The sequence below is a fragment of the Dipodomys ordii genome, unplaced genomic scaffold (assembly GCF_000151885.1).
Source record: "Dipodomys ordii isolate 6190 unplaced genomic scaffold, Dord_2.0 Scaffold156, whole genome shotgun sequence".
NCBI classification, from domain to species: domain Eukaryota; kingdom Metazoa; phylum Chordata; class Mammalia; order Rodentia; family Heteromyidae; genus Dipodomys; species Dipodomys ordii.
Genome location: NW_012267372.1, coordinates 2213446 through 2232092, shown reverse-complemented (window position 1 = coordinate 2232092; position 18647 = coordinate 2213446). Strand labels below are relative to the sequence as shown.

General features: G+C 56.0%; 1 protein-coding gene across 1 annotated transcript; it reads right to left on the bottom strand.

Moving 5' to 3' along the window:
• Positions 1-384: 384 nt before the first annotated feature.
• On the bottom strand, positions 385-18562 carry Atp1a3 (ATPase, Na+/K+ transporting, alpha 3 polypeptide). The gene is made up of 23 exons (XM_013032661.1): positions 18533-18562; positions 14211-14297; positions 14028-14087; positions 13637-13840; positions 12317-12430; positions 12049-12183; positions 11393-11510; positions 10993-11261; positions 10417-10615; positions 10228-10337; positions 10007-10141; positions 8102-8294; positions 6830-7005; positions 6616-6752; positions 5177-5327; positions 4868-5036; positions 3470-3624; positions 3260-3383; positions 2461-2606; positions 1988-2118; positions 1408-1509; positions 1048-1139; positions 385-769 (listed from the first exon to the last, which is right to left on the bottom strand). Exons 1-23 carry the CDS (start codon positions 18536-18538, stop codon positions 741-743), a joined length of 3042 nt encoding a protein of 1013 aa, XP_012888115.1. The 5' UTR covers positions 18539-18562; the 3' UTR covers positions 385-740.
• Positions 18563-18647: the final 85 nt, after the last annotated feature.

Genomic DNA, 18647 nt, shown 5'->3' with positions numbered 1-18647 from the left:
GTCAGTCACTTTCCCCGGCCCTGGGCCTCGCATGCCGTGCGATTCAAGGAGCCAGGGGACAGGCAGAGTACTTAAAAGGGCCTCCAGGGGTCACTATAGTCACCATATTCAAGGCATGGCCTCCCTGGGGGTACTGCGCGGGAGGAGATCCCCTCTGCCACCCCAAGTCCCAGTCCCCCTCTCCTCTGTGCTTATTCTATAAGCCCATCGCTTGGTGAATTCTAATTTCTGTAGAAGCAAAATCTCCAGGACTCCGTGATCATTCTGAAGATGGTGCCAAGCTAAACTGGGCTCCCATGAGTCACTTAGGCATCCTGTACCACCCAAGAGATGCCAAGCACCCACGGCCCCGGCCACGACCCAAGCACGACACACACACTTGCCTCTCTCTTCCCACAGATATATTTGATAATTGTCCAGAACCAGAGATGGCATCAGCCTGGAGGAGGAGGGCTGAGGAGTAAAAAAGAGCCCAGGGAGGGGGCTGAGGGAGGGGAAGGAAGAGATGGGGGGAGGGAGAGAAACAGACACAGAAAAGAAAGGGGGAAGAGAGGCAGGGGCTGGGGTGGAGGGGAGGAGAAGCCAGCCAGAGGGAGGTAACGGAGGGGAGGGATGAGAGCCAAGGTGGGGGCCATGGGGAGAGAGGGCCCCTCCCCCCAGTATACAAAATGGGGGGACCAGAGGGGGACTGTCCTGGGCTTGGGGACAGGGAAGAGGCGGGTGATGTGGTGGGATTGAGGTCAGTAGTAGGTTTCCTTCTCCACCCAACCTGGAAAGATGAAGGAGAGAAAGACGAAGTGAGAGATGGGGGACAGGTATCCAGAGAGGTACAAGCTAGGGGCGGGGATACCCCGACAGTGACAAAGAGATCAAAAGGGACAGACACACTTGGAAAGACAGGAGGAGGAGGAGGAGGCCTTGACTGGAGGAGGCAGAACTCAAAGGGAGAAGGGCAGGGACAGACATCCAGGAGAGAAGGGGACACGGGGGGACCCGGGCCAGGCCATCCATGCGTCTCCCCTTCCCAGCCTTTGGCCCAGCCCTCACCCCCGGGGTTCCTGCGCAGGATGAGTTTGCGGATTTCGTCGTAGACGAAGATGAGGAAACTGTAGGGGAAGGCACAGAACCACCAGCTGGGCCTGCAGAGGGGAGAACGAGGCTCAGTGGGGACAGGAGACACGGCCCCAGGGGCAGGAGGAGGGAAATCGCCCAGCATCCTCTATGCCACACAGGGCCTTTGCCCTGGATGTGGCCTCGGAGCTGGGGTGGCCAGAGACATAGGGAGAGGCTGAGGCCTGGGGCTGTCATGAGCTCAGCTTGTAACCCCCCCCCTCCACCCAGCCAGGGAAGTTGCCATGGAGGGCGGGACACAGGAGCTGGGGACGCTAGAAGTATCCAGGCACTCACTTGAGAGGGTACATGCGGAGGGCCACGTCCATGCCGGGGCAGTAGGACAAGAAGGCAGCCAGGGCTGTCTCCTCAAATAAGCCAAAGATCAGGATCTTGTTCCTAGAGGCACAGACAAGGCAGAGCTGGGCCTGGGGGACCCCCATACCTGGCACCCCCAGCCCGAGGCAAAGATGCCAGAGACACACAGAGATGGAGTGATGGTGACAAAGACAAGGGTCAGACACAGGAAGGCAGAAAGTCGTATAAAAAGATAAAGCAGCCAGGTTATGGTGGGGCAAGCCTGTAATCCTAGCTATGGGAGGGGACGGGGGGCGTAGGGAGAAGGATCTTGGTTGGAGGCCAGCCCAGCAAAAGTGATCGAGACCCCCCCACTCCCCTACCCTGTCGCACACATTAGCCTAGCATGGTGGCATACACCTGTCTCCTCAGGAGGTGTAAATAGGAGGATCATGGTCTTAGGTCTGTCTCGACCCCATGCAGAGACAGACTGAAGGAATGAATCCAAGACACAAGAAATAAAATGGCTCGGAGCATGTAGGGAAAGACAAGGGCCCAGGCAGGCACTGTGAGGTCTCACTTCATGCCCTGCTGGAAGACGGAGTTCCTTCGGGTCTTGCAGATAATCAGATCAGCCCACTGGACAACCACGATGCTCACGAAGAAGGCTGTGTGGCATGTGAACTCCACCACCTTCCTCTGTTCATATGTCTGGGAGGAATGAGGGGGCGTGGTCAGTGTGCAGGGGTGGAGTAATGAGGAGGTGTGGTCAGTGCACAGGGGTGGGGTCAGCACACCAGGGGTGGGGCCAGTCAGCTCCTGGCCACTAACAGGGAGGAGGACATGGTACTTGTGTGTAGGGCAGGGGTGGGGGGGTTGGGGGAGGTGGGTGTCGGTGTGAGTGTGTCCAGATTGAGACAGGAAGCAATCCCTGATAGGTTTGGCAGAGTCCAAGGGCCTGGGACCAGGTTGGAGCCTTGGCTCAGCTGGTAGAGCACCAAGGGTCTGGGGACGGCGGTGGCCAGGGCAGGGCTGGCTACCCAGCTCGCTTACCCACTGCTGCCCATAGCTGTCCTCCAGGTCGTTGACTGTCCGGTCATCCCAGTTTAGCCGGATGCCCACCAGGTTGCCAGGCAAGAAGCCATTTTCTGCCAGGATCACAAAGTAGGAAAAGAAGCCGCCAAGAGCCTGGATCATCCCTAGAAGAGAGTGGGGAACCAAGGAGGAGGGGCTTATGGGGGAGCTGGCAGCAGGCTAGGGGCTCCTGAGGCCCCGTGTGTGTGTGTGCGTGTGTGCGTGTGTGTGTGTGTAAGAGAGAGAGAGAGAGAGAGCACTGTTGTCTTTAGCTTTTTTTACTCAAGGCTGGCGCGCCACCACTTGAGCCACACCTCCACTTCCTCCTTTAATTGGAGATAAAGAGTCTCATGGACTTTCCTGCCCAGGCTGATTCACCCAGAGATCCTCAGAGCTTAGTCTCCTGAGTTGCTGAGATTATAGGCATGTGCCATGGGCACCTAGCTTCCTTGAGTCTGTCACAGTGGTTCACAGGTCAGCTCAGTCCTTTTGCTCAAGCTGTGTCATCTGGCCGGTCTCTGAGTTAGTCATCTGGTCAGGGGGAGCCCCAGAGAAGGGGCTCTCCTGGATGGTGAAGCTGGAATCCTTCCGCCACCTTCCCCAGCCATGGACATACTGAACAATCCTGGGGTTGCATGTGTCAGACCCCATTCAGCCTCTGCTAGTCTGTACCTCTAGGGTGGGCTTTGCACATGGGATCTCCAACCCCAGAGTGGAGGGAGAAGAAGGTGGAGAGGCTAGGGGAAATGTCAGAGGCTGCTCCCATGGGTCCCCTCACCGATCTGCCCGTAGGCCATGCTGATGAGCCTCTCGTTGACCAGCTTGTCGGTCCTCGGGTTCCTGGGCTGTCTCTTCATGATGTCACTCTCTGCAGCCTCATAGGCCAATGAGATGGCAGGGACCTGGGGGACAGGGCTAGCTGAGTGGGAAGGGGAAACCCACCCCCTCCCCCAGACCCAGGGTAGTGGTGATGATGGCTGAGGCTCACCATATCGGTGCCCAAGTCAATGCAGAGGATGGTGATGGTGCCCAGGGGCAGCGGGATGTTGGCCATGATGAAGAGGAGGAAGGGTGTGATTTCAGGGATGTTACTGGTCAGGGTGTAGGCGATGGACTTCTTCAGGTTGTCAAAGATCAGGCGACCTGCAAGGGTGGAGGCAGGCTCAGAAGTTGGATGCTTCTCCAGTGAGCCCGATTCCCTGATTCTCGGAGCCTGGGGCCTGGCCACTGCCCCTGAGCTTCTCTCTCTCTCTCCCTCTCCACCCCCCCTCTCGGCTAGTATTTTACCACTTGAGCCACAGCTCTACTTCCAGCTCTTTGGCAGTTAGAGATAAGAGTCTCACGGGCTGGGTAGGTGGCTCAGTGGTAGAGCGCTTGCCTTGCATGCATGAGGCCCTGGGTTCGATTCCTCAGCACCACATAAGCAAAAAGAAAAAAGCCAGAAGTGGCGCTGTGGCTCAAGTGGTAGAGCACTAACCTTGAGCTGAAGAGCTGAAGGACAGTGCCCAGGCCCAGAGTTCAGGCCCCACTACCGACAAAAAAAAAAAAAAAAACTACAAAAACAAAAAAAGACTTTAAAGAGTCTCTTGGACTTTCCTGCCCTGGCTTGCTTCGAACCGTGATCCTCAGATCGCAGCCTCCTGAATAGCTAGGATGACAGGTGTGAGGATTTTTTTAAAAATAGAAGTGCTATTTCAAATGGGGGAGAGAAATGGGAAGAAAATCACCAATGTATGAATAGTACATATTTCTGGACGGTGAGATGATGGGTGATTCTAAGTTCTCTGCATGTCTGCATTTTCTTATAATTAGCATGAATCACTCCCATGATGGGACTCAAATAAAATGTGACTCAGAGGCTCCGCTGTCAGGAAGCAGAGCCTCAGAGTTCTCCAGCCCCAGCCCCAGCCCCAGCCGGCCACGCTCCCACCTCCCAAACCCCGCCACCCTGTGACTCCTCTTCAGGATGGTAGCGTGTGACACTGGCCCTGTCCACTCCCGAAAGTTCCCATGATACCCCCAGCTTATGCTTAGAGAGGGGCTTCCTGAACCTCCCAGAATCCTCTGCTTCCTGGTGGCTGCACTTAGAATGGTAGAGTGCTAGCCTTGAGCAAAAGCAGCTCAAGAAGAGCGCCCAGGCCCTGAGTTCAAGCTCCAGGACTGGCAAAACAAAATGCAAAAAAAAAAGAACTTTCCATGTTTCCAGCACCCCAAACCCAGGAAGCATGTGACCCTGATAGGAGGGAAGACCAGGAGGAGGAGCCCAGGCCCCACCAGGGCTCAGTAGGTACCTGGAACCCTGCAGCAGGCCTGGCACGGCTCCCCCTTTGTCCTGCCCAGGCCTCCGGCAGCCACCCCAGTCTTCAAACCACTGGCCCCAACTTACCTTCCTCCACCCCTGTGACGATCGATGCAAAGTTGTCATCCAACAGAATCATGTCGGCTGCCTGCTTGGACACGTCAGAGCCAGCGATGCCCATAGCCACCCCAATGTCAGCCTTCTTCAGAGCAGGGGAGTCGTTCACACCATCGCCAGTCACAGCCACGATGGCTCCCTGGAGGGAGAGAGAGGAATGAGACCCTGAGGCCAGACCAGCTTCCTCCCCCAGACCCAAGGGTTCAGACCCAGCCTCCTCCCTCAGACCCAAGGGTCCAGGCCCCAGCCTCCTCCCTCGGACTGGGAGCCCAAGCGCACCTGTCGCTGACAGCCCTCCACAATGATGAGCTTCTGCTGGGGGGAGGTCCGGGCAAAGACGATCTCTGTGTGGTTTTGCAGGACCTCGTCGATTTGCTCCGATGTGAAGTCCTTGAGGTCAGTGCCGTGGATCACACAGGCCTTGGCATCCCTGAGGAGAGTGGAAAGAATCGATGGCCCAGGTCAGGGTGAAGACACGGAAACAAGAGTGCCAGAGGACTGGATGGGAGGCTAGAAGGGAGTGTAGGGACCAGAGATGAAGAGCAGTGGGTGGAGAGGGGAGGGCCAGCCTCAGGGTGGACCGAGGGACACAGGTACAGACTGATGGGGAGGAGGCAGACACAGAGCTGTGTGTGATAAGGAAGTTGAGGAAGTTAGAACGATATGACAGCTGGGGGCTGGTGGATCACGCCTGTCATCCTAGCTCCTCAAGAGACTGAGATCTGAGGATGCTGGTTGGAGGCCAGCCCAGGCAGGAAAGTCCCCATGAGACTCTTACCTCCAATTAACCACTCAAAAACCAAAGTGACACAGTGGCTCAAGTGGTAGAGTGCTAGCCTTAAGCAAAAGAGCTCAGAGAGACAGTGCTCAGGCCCTGAGTTCAAGTCCCCACAACCAACCAAAAATAAGAACAAGACAGAAAAGGGGGGAGAGACAGGAAAAGAGATACAGCGATAGTTAATGGGCCCCAAAACAGGGCCCTGCATGTAGCAGACCAACACTGCCACTATGCTACATTCCAGTTCTTGATGTTCTGAGACAGAGTTCCACCATGTAGCCCTAGATGCCCTTGAACTCACAATCCTCCTACCTCAGTCTCTCAACTTCTAGGGTTGCAGGTATGTACCACCCTACGTGGCTTCATATATATATATATATATATATATATATATGTCTTGGTGGGAGAGGTAAAGGGGAGTATAGAAATACTGGCTTTATATTTTATTTGCTTGGCAGTTTTGGTGATCAAACCCAGGCCACCACTGAGCTCCAACTCCCACCCAGACCTAGTACCTGGTGTATGTGTCTATACCAGTACTGGGGCTTGCACTCAGGGCCTGGATACTGTCCCTTAGCTTTTGCACTTGGACTGGCACTCTACCACTTGAGCCATATATGGTTCCACTTCATTTTCTGGGGTGGGGGGGTGGGGAGGGGTAGATACTTGGAGATAAGAGCCTCCTGGACTTCTCTCCCCAGACTGGTTTCAAATCTGGATCCTTAGATCTCAGCCTTAGCTAGGATTACAGGCGTGAACCACTGGCACCCGGCTTCCCAGTAGTTGTTTTAACTGAAGCCCAGGGGAACTAAATGGGTTGCCCAAGGGTGTGCAGTGATATGTGGCAGTGCTCAGAAGTGCCCCCCACTTTGCTGATTCCCCCCCCCCGTGGCACTAGGCCTCATTGTCATGGAGGATGGCGGTGTGGGGTGCATCTCACCGAGGGTTGACCTGGCTGACGGGGATGTTGAGTCGGGCGGCGATGTCCTCCACGGTCTCATTGCCCTCGGAGATGATGCCCACGCCCTTGGCAATGGCCTTGGCTGTGATGGGGTGATCGCCCGTGACCATGATCACCTGCAGATGTTGTGGGTTAGGGTACAGCCTGGGCTCACGCGCTGGTCCCTGGCCCCATGTCCCTCACCAGGCCCTACCTTTATGCCTGCGCTTCTGCACTTGCCCACGGCGTCAGGGACGGCTGCGCGGGGAGGGTCGATCATGGACATGAGGCCCACGAAGCAGAGGTTGTCTGTGGTGAAGTTCACATCGTCACAGTCGAAGGCAAAGCCCTTGGGGAACTGCTCTTCGGGCAGGTAGTAATGGCAGAAACCTTGGTGGAAGGGACACGGTAGGGGGACATGAGGGCTTGCAGCTTGGAGTCCTCTACCATAGCTGTAGCCCTTAACCCCTAGTGATCTGGATTCCCAGAAGCCAGGGTCCCCACACAGCTATCCAGCCAGCTGGGAACCTTCATGTTCCTCTCATCTGTCCATCCGTCCATCCATCCATCCATCCACCCATCCACCCACCCATCCACCTATCCACTCACCCATCCACTCACCCATCCATCCATCCATCCACCCATCCATCCATCCATCCATCCATGTGTTATTGGAGGCCCTGTTCCATTCATTCACTCATCCTTCCATACCTCCATGGCACATTATTGGAGACCTTGTTCTGAGCCATCCGTTCACTCATCTACTTATTTGTTCATTAATTCACCTATTCACTCATAGTATGTTATGGCAGGACTCTGTCTCTGTCTCTCTGAGAGGAAGGCTTGAACTCAGGGCCTGGATGCTGTCCCTGGTATTTTTTTCCTCAAGGCTAGCACTCTACCATCTGAGCCATGCCTTCACTTCCAGCTTTTCGTGGTTAATGGGAGAAAGAGTCTCATGGACTTTTTTGCCTAGGCTGGCTTTGAACCACATTCCTCAGATCTTAGCCTCTTGATTAGCCAGGATTACAGGTATGAGCTACCAACACCAGCCTCACTTTTCCCTTTTCTTTTCTCTTTTCCTTCCCTCCCTCCCTCTCCCTTTCTCTCTCTCTTTCTTCCCCTTCCCTTCTCTCTCTTTTTCACTTATCATTCATAGTGTATTCTTTTTTTTTTTTTTTTCAGCCGTGGGGCCTGAACTCTGGGCTTGGGCTCTGTCCCTCAGCTCTTCAGCTCAAGGCTAGCGCTCTTCCACTTGAGCCATAGAGCCACTTCTGGCTTTTTCTGCTTATGTGGTGCTGAGGAATTGAACCTAGGGCCTCGTGCATGCAAAGCAAGCACTCTACCACTGAGCCACCTTCCCAGCCCCATAGTGTATCTTGTAGGCCATGTTATGAGCCAAGCATTACACCCCTGCTTGTTCCCAGGAGCCCTCAAGAGCTGGCCTGGCCCCTGCACCCCCATCCCCTTTTCTTGCAATGCACACCAAGCACACGCTCGCCCAGGCCGCCCAGCTCCAGGTAGGCATTCTGGAAAGCCTCCTTCATCTCCTCATCCAGCGGCTGCTCCTTGCCCTGCAGGAGGATGGTGGCGCAGCGGTCGAGGATGCGTTCGGGGGCGCCCTTCATCACCAGCAGGTATCGGTTATCGTTGGGGTCCTCGGTCTCGTGGATGGAGAGCTGCAACAGAGCAGAGGCATCTGAGCCACACAGGGACCTGGAATCCTGGAGATTTTTTTTTTGGTAGGTTGTGGGGCTTGAACTCTGGGCCTGGGTGCTTTCCCTCAGCTCTTAAGCTCAAGGCGAGCACTCGACCACTCGAGCCACACTTCTGGGTTTCTGATGGTTAATTGGAGATAAGAGTCTCATGGAAGCTGGGCACTGGTGGCTCACCCCTGTAATCCTAGCTACTCAGGACGTTGAGATCTGAGGATTGCAATTCAAAACTAGCCCGGGCAAGAAAGTCCATGAGACTCTTATCTCCAATAAACTACTCAGAAACCCAGAAGTGGTGCTGTGGCTCACATGGTAGAGCACTCACCCTGAGCTGAAGAGCTAAGAGATAGCGCCCAGGCCCAGAGTTCAAGCCCCATGAGCAAAAAAAAAAAAAAAAGTCTCGTGGACTTTCCTGCCTGGGCTGGCTTTGAATCGCGATCCTCAGATCTCAGCCTATTGAGTAGTTAAGATGACAGGTATGAGCCACTGGCACCCAGCTCTTGGAGAGTTATATGATTTTTTTCAAGATCTCTGCTCATTCCAGCCTGCTGTGTCTCTTCATCTGTGTGTCCCACAGAATCCCAGTCAGACTAGGGTTCCACGTTCTCCAGCTCTGCCCGATCTAGTCTGCTCACCTCTGAAGTGTGCCTAGAACCCCCTTCTGTGTGTGTGTGTGTGTGTGTGTGTGTGTGTGTGTGTGTGTGTGTGTGTGTGTGTGCATGTGCGCTCGCTTGAACTCAGGGTCTGGGCTGTCCTTGGGCTTTATTTGCTCAAGGCTAGTGCACCACTTGGAGCCACAAGTTTACTTCCAGATTATTGGTAGTTTATTGGAGATGAGAGTCTCCTGGGGAGGGGAGGGGCAGTTGGAGGCATAGCTCATTTGGCAGAATGCCAGCCAATGAGTGAAGGTATTGAGTTCAAGTCCTGGTCTCAGACAAAGTCTCATGGACTTTCCTGCCCCGGCTGGCTTCAAATCTCCATCCTCAGATCTTAGCCTCCTGAGTAGGTAGGATTACAGGCAGGAGCCTGTACCTGGCTTAGGATTTCTTTTTGAGGTGATAAGAATGCTCAAAAATTTACTAGAGGCGGGGGATGCATGTACCTGTGAATCCAGTGGAAACTACTGAATTACATAGTTAACATAAATGATCGCAGTGTGTACATTTTATCACCCTATTAAAAAAGATGTGAGTCACGTCCTGCCTCTGCTCAGCGACCTCGCATGACTCAGATCCCCCGGTGAGTCACAGCCAGGTCCTCTCCACAGCTGTGAGGATGCCCGGGCTCTGACCCAGCAGCCACTGCCTTTACCTCCCAATGCACTGTCTGTGGTTCAAGTCCTTTGCACATGCTACTTGCTGCCCAGTCATTCTGCCCCAGGTATCTTCAAGGGCTCCCTTATTTGGCCTGGTTGTTTACTCATCCTTCATCACTGTCTCTTTCTAGGCTTAGGCTGTCCATTCCAGAGAGGAGCGACTTAACCATTTCACTCACTATCAAGGGGACACCTGTAAAGCTTTAATCTGATCAGTGCAAGAAAGGTTCTCCTCTATGGGCTGAGCATTCCCATTCTACAGATGGGCAAACGGAGGCTCTGAGAAGGCGAGCGTCCAGCCCAATGCACGAGAGCCATAGGATTGAGCTGACTGCCACCCCGGGAAACACTGAGTGTGTACCTGGTATTTGTTGGTGGAGTTGAAAGGAATCTCGGCCACTTTCTTGTTCCGTTCACGCATGAGCTTCACAGAGCCGGAGGACAACTCAATGCATTTGAGCAGGGCGGATTCGCTGGCGTCCCCAGCCACGTCCCTCTGCAGCAGAGAACCAGGTCAAGTCAGGAGCGTGGAGCGGGGACACAAGTGGGGCACAGGTCAGGTGGGGGGGCATCTGCACCCACCTTGAGCACTGGGATGTTGTCCTGGCCACCCTTAAAGACAGCCCGGTTGCAGAGTCCGGCGATGTGGGACAGGGCCACCCAGGTGTGCGAGCTCTTGTCGAAGGAGGTCCCTGCGGGAGGCAGGGGTGAGTAAGAGGGAGGCTGGGGAGGGGGGCGCCCACGGGGCCCGCGCCCTGGGCCCTCACTGACCTGACTGATCCTCGGTGGTGTCCGCCTCGTGGATCTGGTTATCAAACCACATGTGGGCAACCGTCATGCGGTTCTGGGTGAGGGTCCCCGTCTTGTCGGAGCAGATGGTGGACGTGGAGCCCAGGGTCTCCACAGCCTCCAGGTTCTTCACCAGGCAGTTCTTGCGAGCCATACGCTTGGCAGTCAGCGTCAGACACACCTGGGCAACAGGCGCGGGCAGGTGAGATGCAGGCGGCCGGGGTGGCACGGCCTAGCCTGCCCTGCCCCAGCGACAATCCTGCGTGGCTGTACGAGCATGCATAAAGGCAGCAGGGCTGCCTGACTAGATGGAGCTGCAGAGTCAGGCATGGACGCAGAGCACGCCAGGTGTTCGGTTCCCATTGTCGTGGCATGTCCAATAGCACACACAGGCCTTGCGGACTGCGTATAGCCCCGTAAAAAGCCAAGGCCTTTTGATACCCAGGGATATAGGTTCCAGCCCTCCTTCCTCAGACCCAGGGATCCAGACCCCCAGCGTCCTCTCTCAGACCCAGAGATCCAGACCCCCCCTCCCTCAGACCTAAGGCCCAGCCTTACGGTGACAGTGGCCAGCAGACCCTCTGGGACATTGGCCACAATGATTCCGATGAGGAAGATGACAGCCTCGAGCCAGGTGTAGCCAAGAATGAGGGAGAGGATGAAGAAGGAGACACCCAGGAAGACGGCCACGCCGGTGATGAGCTGGATGAAGTGCTCGATCTCGATGGCGATGGGCGTCTTGCCCACCTCCAAGCCCGAGGCCAGCGTGGCGATGCGGCCCATGACTGTTCGGTCACCCGTGGCCACCACCACGCCCCGAGCCGTGCCTGTGGAGCAGAGGGTGAGGTTCAGGTGGGGTGGGGCTCAGGAAGCTGGCCAGGGACGGGATGGGGGAGGGGAAGGGGGGAGTGAGGGGCTCCGAGGGTGCAGCCTACTGCCAACGCCCAGTGCCCCTCACCTTCCACGCAGTTGGTGGAAAAGAAGGTGATGTTGCGAGTCTCCAAGGGGTTGTCGTGGGTGCAGTCCGGAGAGCGGGTCTGGGGTTCAGATTCACCAGTCAGCGAGGAGTTGTCGACCTGGGAGTGGGGTGAGACATGGGCTCAGCACAGAGGGCAGTGTCCCGGGCAGACCAAGCCTGGCTGCCAGGGGGGGCAGGTGGCACTCCAGCTGTCAGAGGCAGGGGTTCTGAAGGTGGGAAGGGCCCTGAGCTTTGAGTGAAAAGCCAAGCTAAATGAAGGTTTCTGAGGGTCGAAGAGGGGGTCTGGATGGACCCCTGATCTGAGGGTCCAGATTTCTGAGTCTGAAACAGGTGGGAGTTAGAGTCTGGATTCCTTGGGTCTCCTTGAGGAAGGAGAGTTGGGGTTTGGATCCTGGGTGTAAGGAAGGATACTGAGCCTGAACTCTTAGGTGTGAGGGAAGAGGGGCTGTGTATGAACTCTTGGGTCTGAGGGAGGAGGCTGGGGCCTGGACCCCTGGGTCTGAGGGAGGAGGCTGGGGCCTTGACCCCTGGGTCTGAGGGAAGAGGCTGGGGCTTGGCCTGGGTCTACAGGCAGAGGGAGGCTGGGGTTTCCGCTCCTGACTCCTAGCAGAGCTGGAGCCCAGGTGGCAGCACACCTTGCAGCCGTGAGCGGAGATGATGCGCAGGTCGGCCGGGACTCGGTCTCCACCCTTGATCTCCACCAGGTCCCCAACCACCACCTCCTCAGCGTTCACCTGCATCTTCTCACCTTCCCGGATCACAAGGGCTTGCTGGGGGGGCGGCACAAGGGGGAAGGGACAGAGAAGAGGCTCCTTCTAGACTCTGCTCGAGCCCTGGGGGTCACTGGGCATACCCCCCTGCTCACCTGTCCACGCCCTCCTGGCCCCTTGCTCGCCCCCTCACCTGGGGAACCATGTTCTTGAAGGACTCCATGATCTTAGAGCTCTTAGCCTCTTGGTAATAGGAAAAGCAGCCAGTGATGATCACCACGGCTGCTAGCACGATGCCCAAATACAGCTGTGGGGGGACACGGGGACCCATGGTCAGGGCTGTGTCCCCAGCTCCTGCCCTGGGTCTGTGTTTGGGAAAAGACCTCTGGATTTATTATTATTATTGTTGTTGTTATTATTTGTCAGTCCTAGGGCTTGAACTCAGGGCCTGGGCATTGTCCCTGAGCTCTCTTGCTCCAGGCTAGCGCTCTGCCACTTTGTGCCATAGCTCCACTTCTGGTTTTCTGGTGATTCACTGAAGGTAAGAGTTTCAGGGACTTTCCTGCCTGGGCTGGCTTTGAACCATGATCTTCAGATCTCAGCCTCCCAAGTAGCTAGGATGACAGGTGTGAGCCACCAGTGCCCAGCCTGTTGGTTATTTTTTTGTTGTTGTTGTTTATTGTTTTGAGGCAGGGTTCTGAAATGTATCCCCGAGCTGGCCTCACATTCAACAATCCTCCTGCCTTGGCCTCCCAAATAAGGGGACTGAAGGTATGCACCATCACCCCCGGCTCTTTGGGCCTGTTTTTGTCTGAAAGTCTGGGTGTGCATATCTGTGCATGTCTGGGCCCTAGGGTAACCATCTGGGTTTATTCTGTGTATATATGTGAGCTATTTACAGCTGTGTGTGGGTCTGTGCCCACAGCCAGGGCACTGTGGTCCCCGAGGTGGGGCACACAGCCCCTCCCCCCTCAGCAGGTGGCAGGGTCTCTCCTTGGGCACAGTCACTCATCTCTTGGTATTTGTCAGGCTGTGACCACCTGTTGTCGGTCCCCAAGGCCGCTGAGCTCACAATGTATCTCTCTGTTGTATGACCTTGGACAAATTCCTTGGCCGGCTGGCCTTCCTCCCTTTCATGCTTATTTATTTTTATTTGTTTATTTTTTGTGGAGCAAGTTGTTTTTCTATGTCATCCAGGCTGGCCTTGAACTCACATTCCTCCTGCCTCAGTTCTGGAGGGCTGGGATGATAAGCATCTACCACCAGACCCAGAAATTTGTTTGTTCATTTGTTTGTTTGTCCTTAGTGCTGAGGATTGAACTCAGGTCCTCACAAATGCTAAAGCAAATGCTTTACCACTCAGCCCCCACCCTCCTCCTGGGGCCGGGGCCAGCCCTCTTAGGGTGTGTGTGTGTGTGTGTGTGTGTCTGTCTGTCTGTCTGTCTGTGTGTCTGTGTCTGTGTCTGTGTGTGTGTCTGTGTCTGTCTCTGCACAGACCACGGGAGACACTCACATTGTCACCAGAGGGGTCATCTTCGGTGCCCGCCTGGATGCCATAGGCCAGGAAGCAGAGGATGGCCCCAATCCACAGCAAGATGGAGAAGCCCCCGAAGAGCTGGCGGCAGAACTTGACCCACTCCGGAGTGGTGGGAGGCGGTGTGAGTGCGTTAGGCCCATCCCGGGCTAAGATCTCCTGGGCTTTGCTGTGTGTCAAACCCTGGGGGGGTGGGGGGACACAGAACCTTTCCCTGAACCGCCCGGGCACCCCAACCTGCCACCATCAACCTCAGGCAACTAGCACCCCTGGCCCTCAACCTTCCTCCCTCAGACCCAGGGGTCCAGGCCCCAGCCCTCCTCCCTCAGACCCAGGGGCTTTAGACTCTCGTTGTGCCCAGTAGCCTCACCTGCACGCAGTCCGTGTTGTATTTCCGGCAGACTTCTTCCACCGACATCTTGTGCTCTGTCTGAGGAACAGGAGTTTGGAGATGTGAGCTGAGGCCTTTCAGGGAGGGATGGAGGGAGGGAAGGAGGGAGGGCAAGCAGGGCTGCTGTGCAGTTGGAGGAGAGGGCACAGACCTGGTACCTACCATAGCCACTTCCTTCTTGAGATCATCCAGGTCGCGGCGCTCCTTGCCCTTATTCTTCTTGGGCGAGCCCTTGTCATCTTTCTTGTCCTGCGAGGTGGCGACACGATAGCTGTCAGAGCCACCAGACTGCGGGCGAGAAGGGGTTCCAGAGAGACACGGCGCCCCTCCACAGCCCTCCCCCCTCCCCTGCACCCCGGAGTCCCAGCCTGCCTGTGGCTCTGCCGCTCTTGGTTGGGGCTGTCCCTGCCAGAATCCTCCTCCCTCCAACAGTCTGCCTTGTCCCCTTGTCTCCCTGTGTACCTGGGAGTCTCTTTCCCATGTCTCTCTCTCTGCCTTTTATCTCTGTGTCTCTGCCTTTCCCTCTTGCTCTGTCTCTATGTCTCTCTCCTTTGATCTCTCTCCCATGACTTCATATTGCCCAGGCTCCCTCCTCTCCCCTCCCTTTCCTACCTACCTTCCCCCCCTCCTACCCCCCCTTCTCTTTCCTTGATTTCCTGTTCTTTATATCTCTGTCTCCTCCCAATCTCTTTATCTCTTGGGGATCTCCCAGATTCTGGCTGAATTCTATCTGACTCTTTGAGTCAGGTGGTGTGCTGTTGGAATCTCAGATTGGTCTCTAAGGATCAATATTTTCTGCTTTCATGGTCTGATTTATTTCCATCTTTGGCTATGAGGTTCTGTCTCTATGCCTCTGTTTTGATCTCTCAGGTCATCTCTTTACAATGCTCTTGGTGTCTCTGGTTCTCTCCTATGTCACCATTTTCTCTCTCTGTCCATCTATCTGTCTCTCTCTCTCTCTCTCTGGGATCTTCTCCTTCTTGCTCTCCCTCCTGTCTGTATTTCTTTCTGTTTCTCTCTGTGTCTTTCAGGTGTCACTCTGAGATCTTCTTCTGTGTCTGTCTCTGTCTCTGTCTTGGTCTCCTTCAGCTTATCTGTCACTTTTTGTGTCCTTTGTATCTGTATCTTTGTCTCTCTTTGTGTTTGTCTCTATCTCTTATCATTTGAGATTCCCTCCCATATGTGTTTGTATTATCTATCTCTCTCTATCCATTATATATGTGTGTATATATATATATATATTTATTTATTTATTTATTTATTTTTTTGTGTCCTGTCGTGGGGCCTGAACTCTGGGCCTGGGCGCTGTCCCTCAGCTCTTCAGCTCAAGGCTAACGCTCTACCACTTGAGCCACAGCGCCACTTCCAGCTTTTTTCTTTTGCTTATATGGTGCTGAGGAATCGAACCCAGGGCCTCTGGCATGCAAGGCATGCGCTCTACCACTGAACCACCTTCCCAGCCCATATATGTATATATTTATCTACCTACCTATTCTCTCTTTCTCCCCCACCCCCTTTCTCAGAGCTTTCTCTGTGTCTGGTCCTCATCTTTCTTTCTTTCTTTTTTTTTTTTTGGTCGGTCAAGGGGCCTGAACCCTGGGCCTGGGCACTGTCCCTCAGCTCTTCAGCTCAAGGCTAGCACTCTGCCACTTGAGCCACAGGGCCACTTCCAGCTTTTTCTGTTTATGTGGTGCTGAGGAATCGAACCCAGGGCCTCATGCATGCAAGGCCAGCACTCTACCACTGAGCCATCTTCCCAGCCCCTCCTTATCTTTCCTTCCAGCTCTAGGCCCTGTCTTTTCAGCCCAGCTCCAGCTCTTTTCCTAGGATTTTCCCCCATCCCATGGGTATCTCATTCAAAAGACTCATCAGATCCTGGGAGAACTACAGGCCTGGCAGAAAGGGAGAGGAAAGGGCAGTCTAAGTGCTAGTCACAGCCGGTACAAAGGCCTGGATGGGGATGTGGTATTCTGGGTACAAGCAGCTAGTCCTGAGTTCCTTGATAGACAAGATATTGACATGGCTTCTCTCCTGAGGGTTGCTGGGAGGCACGGATGGCCTTGGACGGGGGATGGGCAGGACTCCAGGACAGAGTAAGAATTCTTAGAGTGCAGAAGAGCAAGAGACAGAGCCTCAGAATGTGGTGTGAGGGGAAGGGACTGAATGTGCAGCTTGGTGGCTGGGCAGATGGAGAGAGCCTTGTGTGCGGCTGGCAGGAGGGGTGGGCACAGGCCTGGTGCTGGTAGAGGGCTGATGACAGATCCTACGGGCCCAGGGCCAAGCTGGAATCCGAGGCTCAGCGCGGCTCAACGTTAATCTCCTCATGACCTTGTAGAGGCCCCAGCTGCCTGCTGTTTGACCTCAGACCCCAGGTTAAGTTCAGGGGTGCGGTGAGGGGATCCAGCCATGGGAGGTCTGGAAGCCCCAAGAAAGGGTGTAAGGGATGGATGGGAGGTTGGCCCAGGGCCAGCCCTGCAGTGGCACTGCGTCTCAGCCAGGGAGCCTCTGAGACTGGTCCTCCTCCTGACCTCTATGCCAGGGAGTGGGGGGGGGGTCTCAGCTTGTGGCACTTGGGGTAGACATATTTAGACAGGGATATCATGAGTTTGAGGTGGAGAATGGAGCAGGGAGGCTGACAGAACTGGAGGAGGAAGCCAGCTGTTCACCCTGGAAACCCTGGGGAAGCTGGACCCCAGGATCCTGAGATAGAATGACTGGGGACAAGGGATGAGGGCTGAGTCTGTTCACTTGGGCTAGGGCAGAGGGCTGAGGGACCCAGGTCAATGGCAGGACAGCTTCAGTTCCTGCTTGTCCTTGTCACAAGCAGACTTCCTGGGAGGTGGGTTCCATCTGTCTGTCGGTGTGGGGGGAGCTGAGGCTTTCCCAGGTAGGCCTAGATGGGCGCAGTGCAGGTAGGAGCCCTCCCAGGGTGGGGGGACACGCCTGTCTCGCTGTAGCCTGCCTCTGCAGCTCCTCGCCATTTTCCATGCTGTCCGCCTCCCCATGTCTGCCTGGCTCGCTTGTGTAGCTCTGTGATTCTGCAGCCCCCCCTCCCCCTCCCTCCTCAGGTGCTGCTGGCTGAGTCCAACTGCCTTGACCTCCCCTTCTGTTCTCTGCCTCCACTTCCTATCATTCAAGCAGGCTTTTTGTGTCTGGCTAAGAAAGACCTGTCTTGGGGGCTCTCTATCTCTGCCTCAGTTTCTCATTTTGCCTTTCTTTGTCCCTCTGTATCTCTCCATGTCTCTCTGCCTGCACTCTGTCTCTGTTTTCCCTCTGTCTCTGTCCATTCCCAGCTTTCTTTAAGTCTGTCTTTCTCCTGTACCCAAGCCCTTTGATTCCCTTCCTGCCCCCATTTCTTTTCTTAAGAGCCCCCCTCTTCTCTAAGGCGTTGTAGTACCAATCCTTGCTCCCCGAAATCTTCCCACACTACCTGCCTCCAATTCACTTACCTGAAAGCCATCCCTGGCTCCCATCTCTCCCTTCTCTGCCCTGGTCCTCCCCCCTCCCCCAACCCAATTCTTCTTCCCATCCCCCCTCACCCGCCCCAACCCACAGATCTGCAGCCCCACCCCCACCTCCATCCCTAGGCCCTTCAACTCTCATCTCCACTCTCCTCCGCCATCTTTCTCCCCATCCCTCTGGTTCCCTGCAGTCGACCTCTCCCACCCTGACTCTGTCTCTGTCTCTGTCTGTCTGTCTCTCTCTCTCTGCATCCCACCTTGCATCCCCCACCCCCCAGGTTCCGCCCAAGACACACAAGGAGAAATCCAGGGCTGCAGCAAGGGTCAGGCGGTCAACCAGGGAAGGAGAAGGCGGCATCTGCTGGAAAGACTCACAGACAGAGAAGGACACACGGACACGGAGGCAAGGGCATGGCGGGCGGGCACATTCCCTCGCTACTCTGGCACGGGAGCACACACTCAGCCTGGCACTCAGTGGGGGCAGGCATCGCCATTCCTGATCCACACCCTCCTCCCAGCGCTGCCCCCCCTGCCCCGTGTCTGCTCCCCTAGACTAGGGACCCCTGCAGTGGAGCGCCCCCCCCCTCCATCCAGGCCTGGAAGGAGACAGAGAGGTCATCCGATGTCCACCCCACAGCCTGGACCAATTCCCATCCCACCAGGGGATCCCGGAGTGGTGGAGGGGGGTTGGGTGGGGGCTTCAACCCCTACCCCCACCCCCAGACACACTACTTCGGCTTTCGGGCACACCCAGGCGGGGGAGGGGCTGGGACGCCGGGGGAGGGAGGGGGGGCACGGACGGCCCGGGCCGTGGCAGCCGGGGTGCAGCCGCACAAGGTCAGGCGGGCGATGCGAAGGGTCCGCCCCGACCCCGCGGACTCCAGCACACAAAGCCAGGCCCACCTGCGCCACAGACCCCCGTCCAGGCCCGGGAGAGGGGGGCGCAGCGGCCCCAGAGCCCCCCCTTCCCTCCCCGCGCACACAGACCCTGCCCCGTGTCACCTGCCGAACCCCGGCACCTACCCCCATCTTGGCGGCTGGGTGGGGAGAGCGGCGGGCTGGGCTGGGGCGTCTGCAGCGCCCGCGCTCTGAGGCGGCGAGCGTCCGTCCGTCGGTGGGTCCCGCCGCGCAGAGGCTG

Excerpts from the sequence above, each read along its gene's own strand:
- Atp1a3 (XM_013032661.1), bottom strand. Across the intron at positions 7,006-8,101 it reads CCTGGGCGAGCGTGTGCTTG|GTTTCTGCCATTACTACCTG; the intron begins GTGTGCATTGCA and ends CCTTCCACCAAG. Across the intron at positions 2,119-2,460 it reads ACAGCTATGGGCAGCAGTGG|ACATATGAACAGAGGAAGGT; the intron begins GTAAGCGAGCTG and ends CATTCCTCCCAG.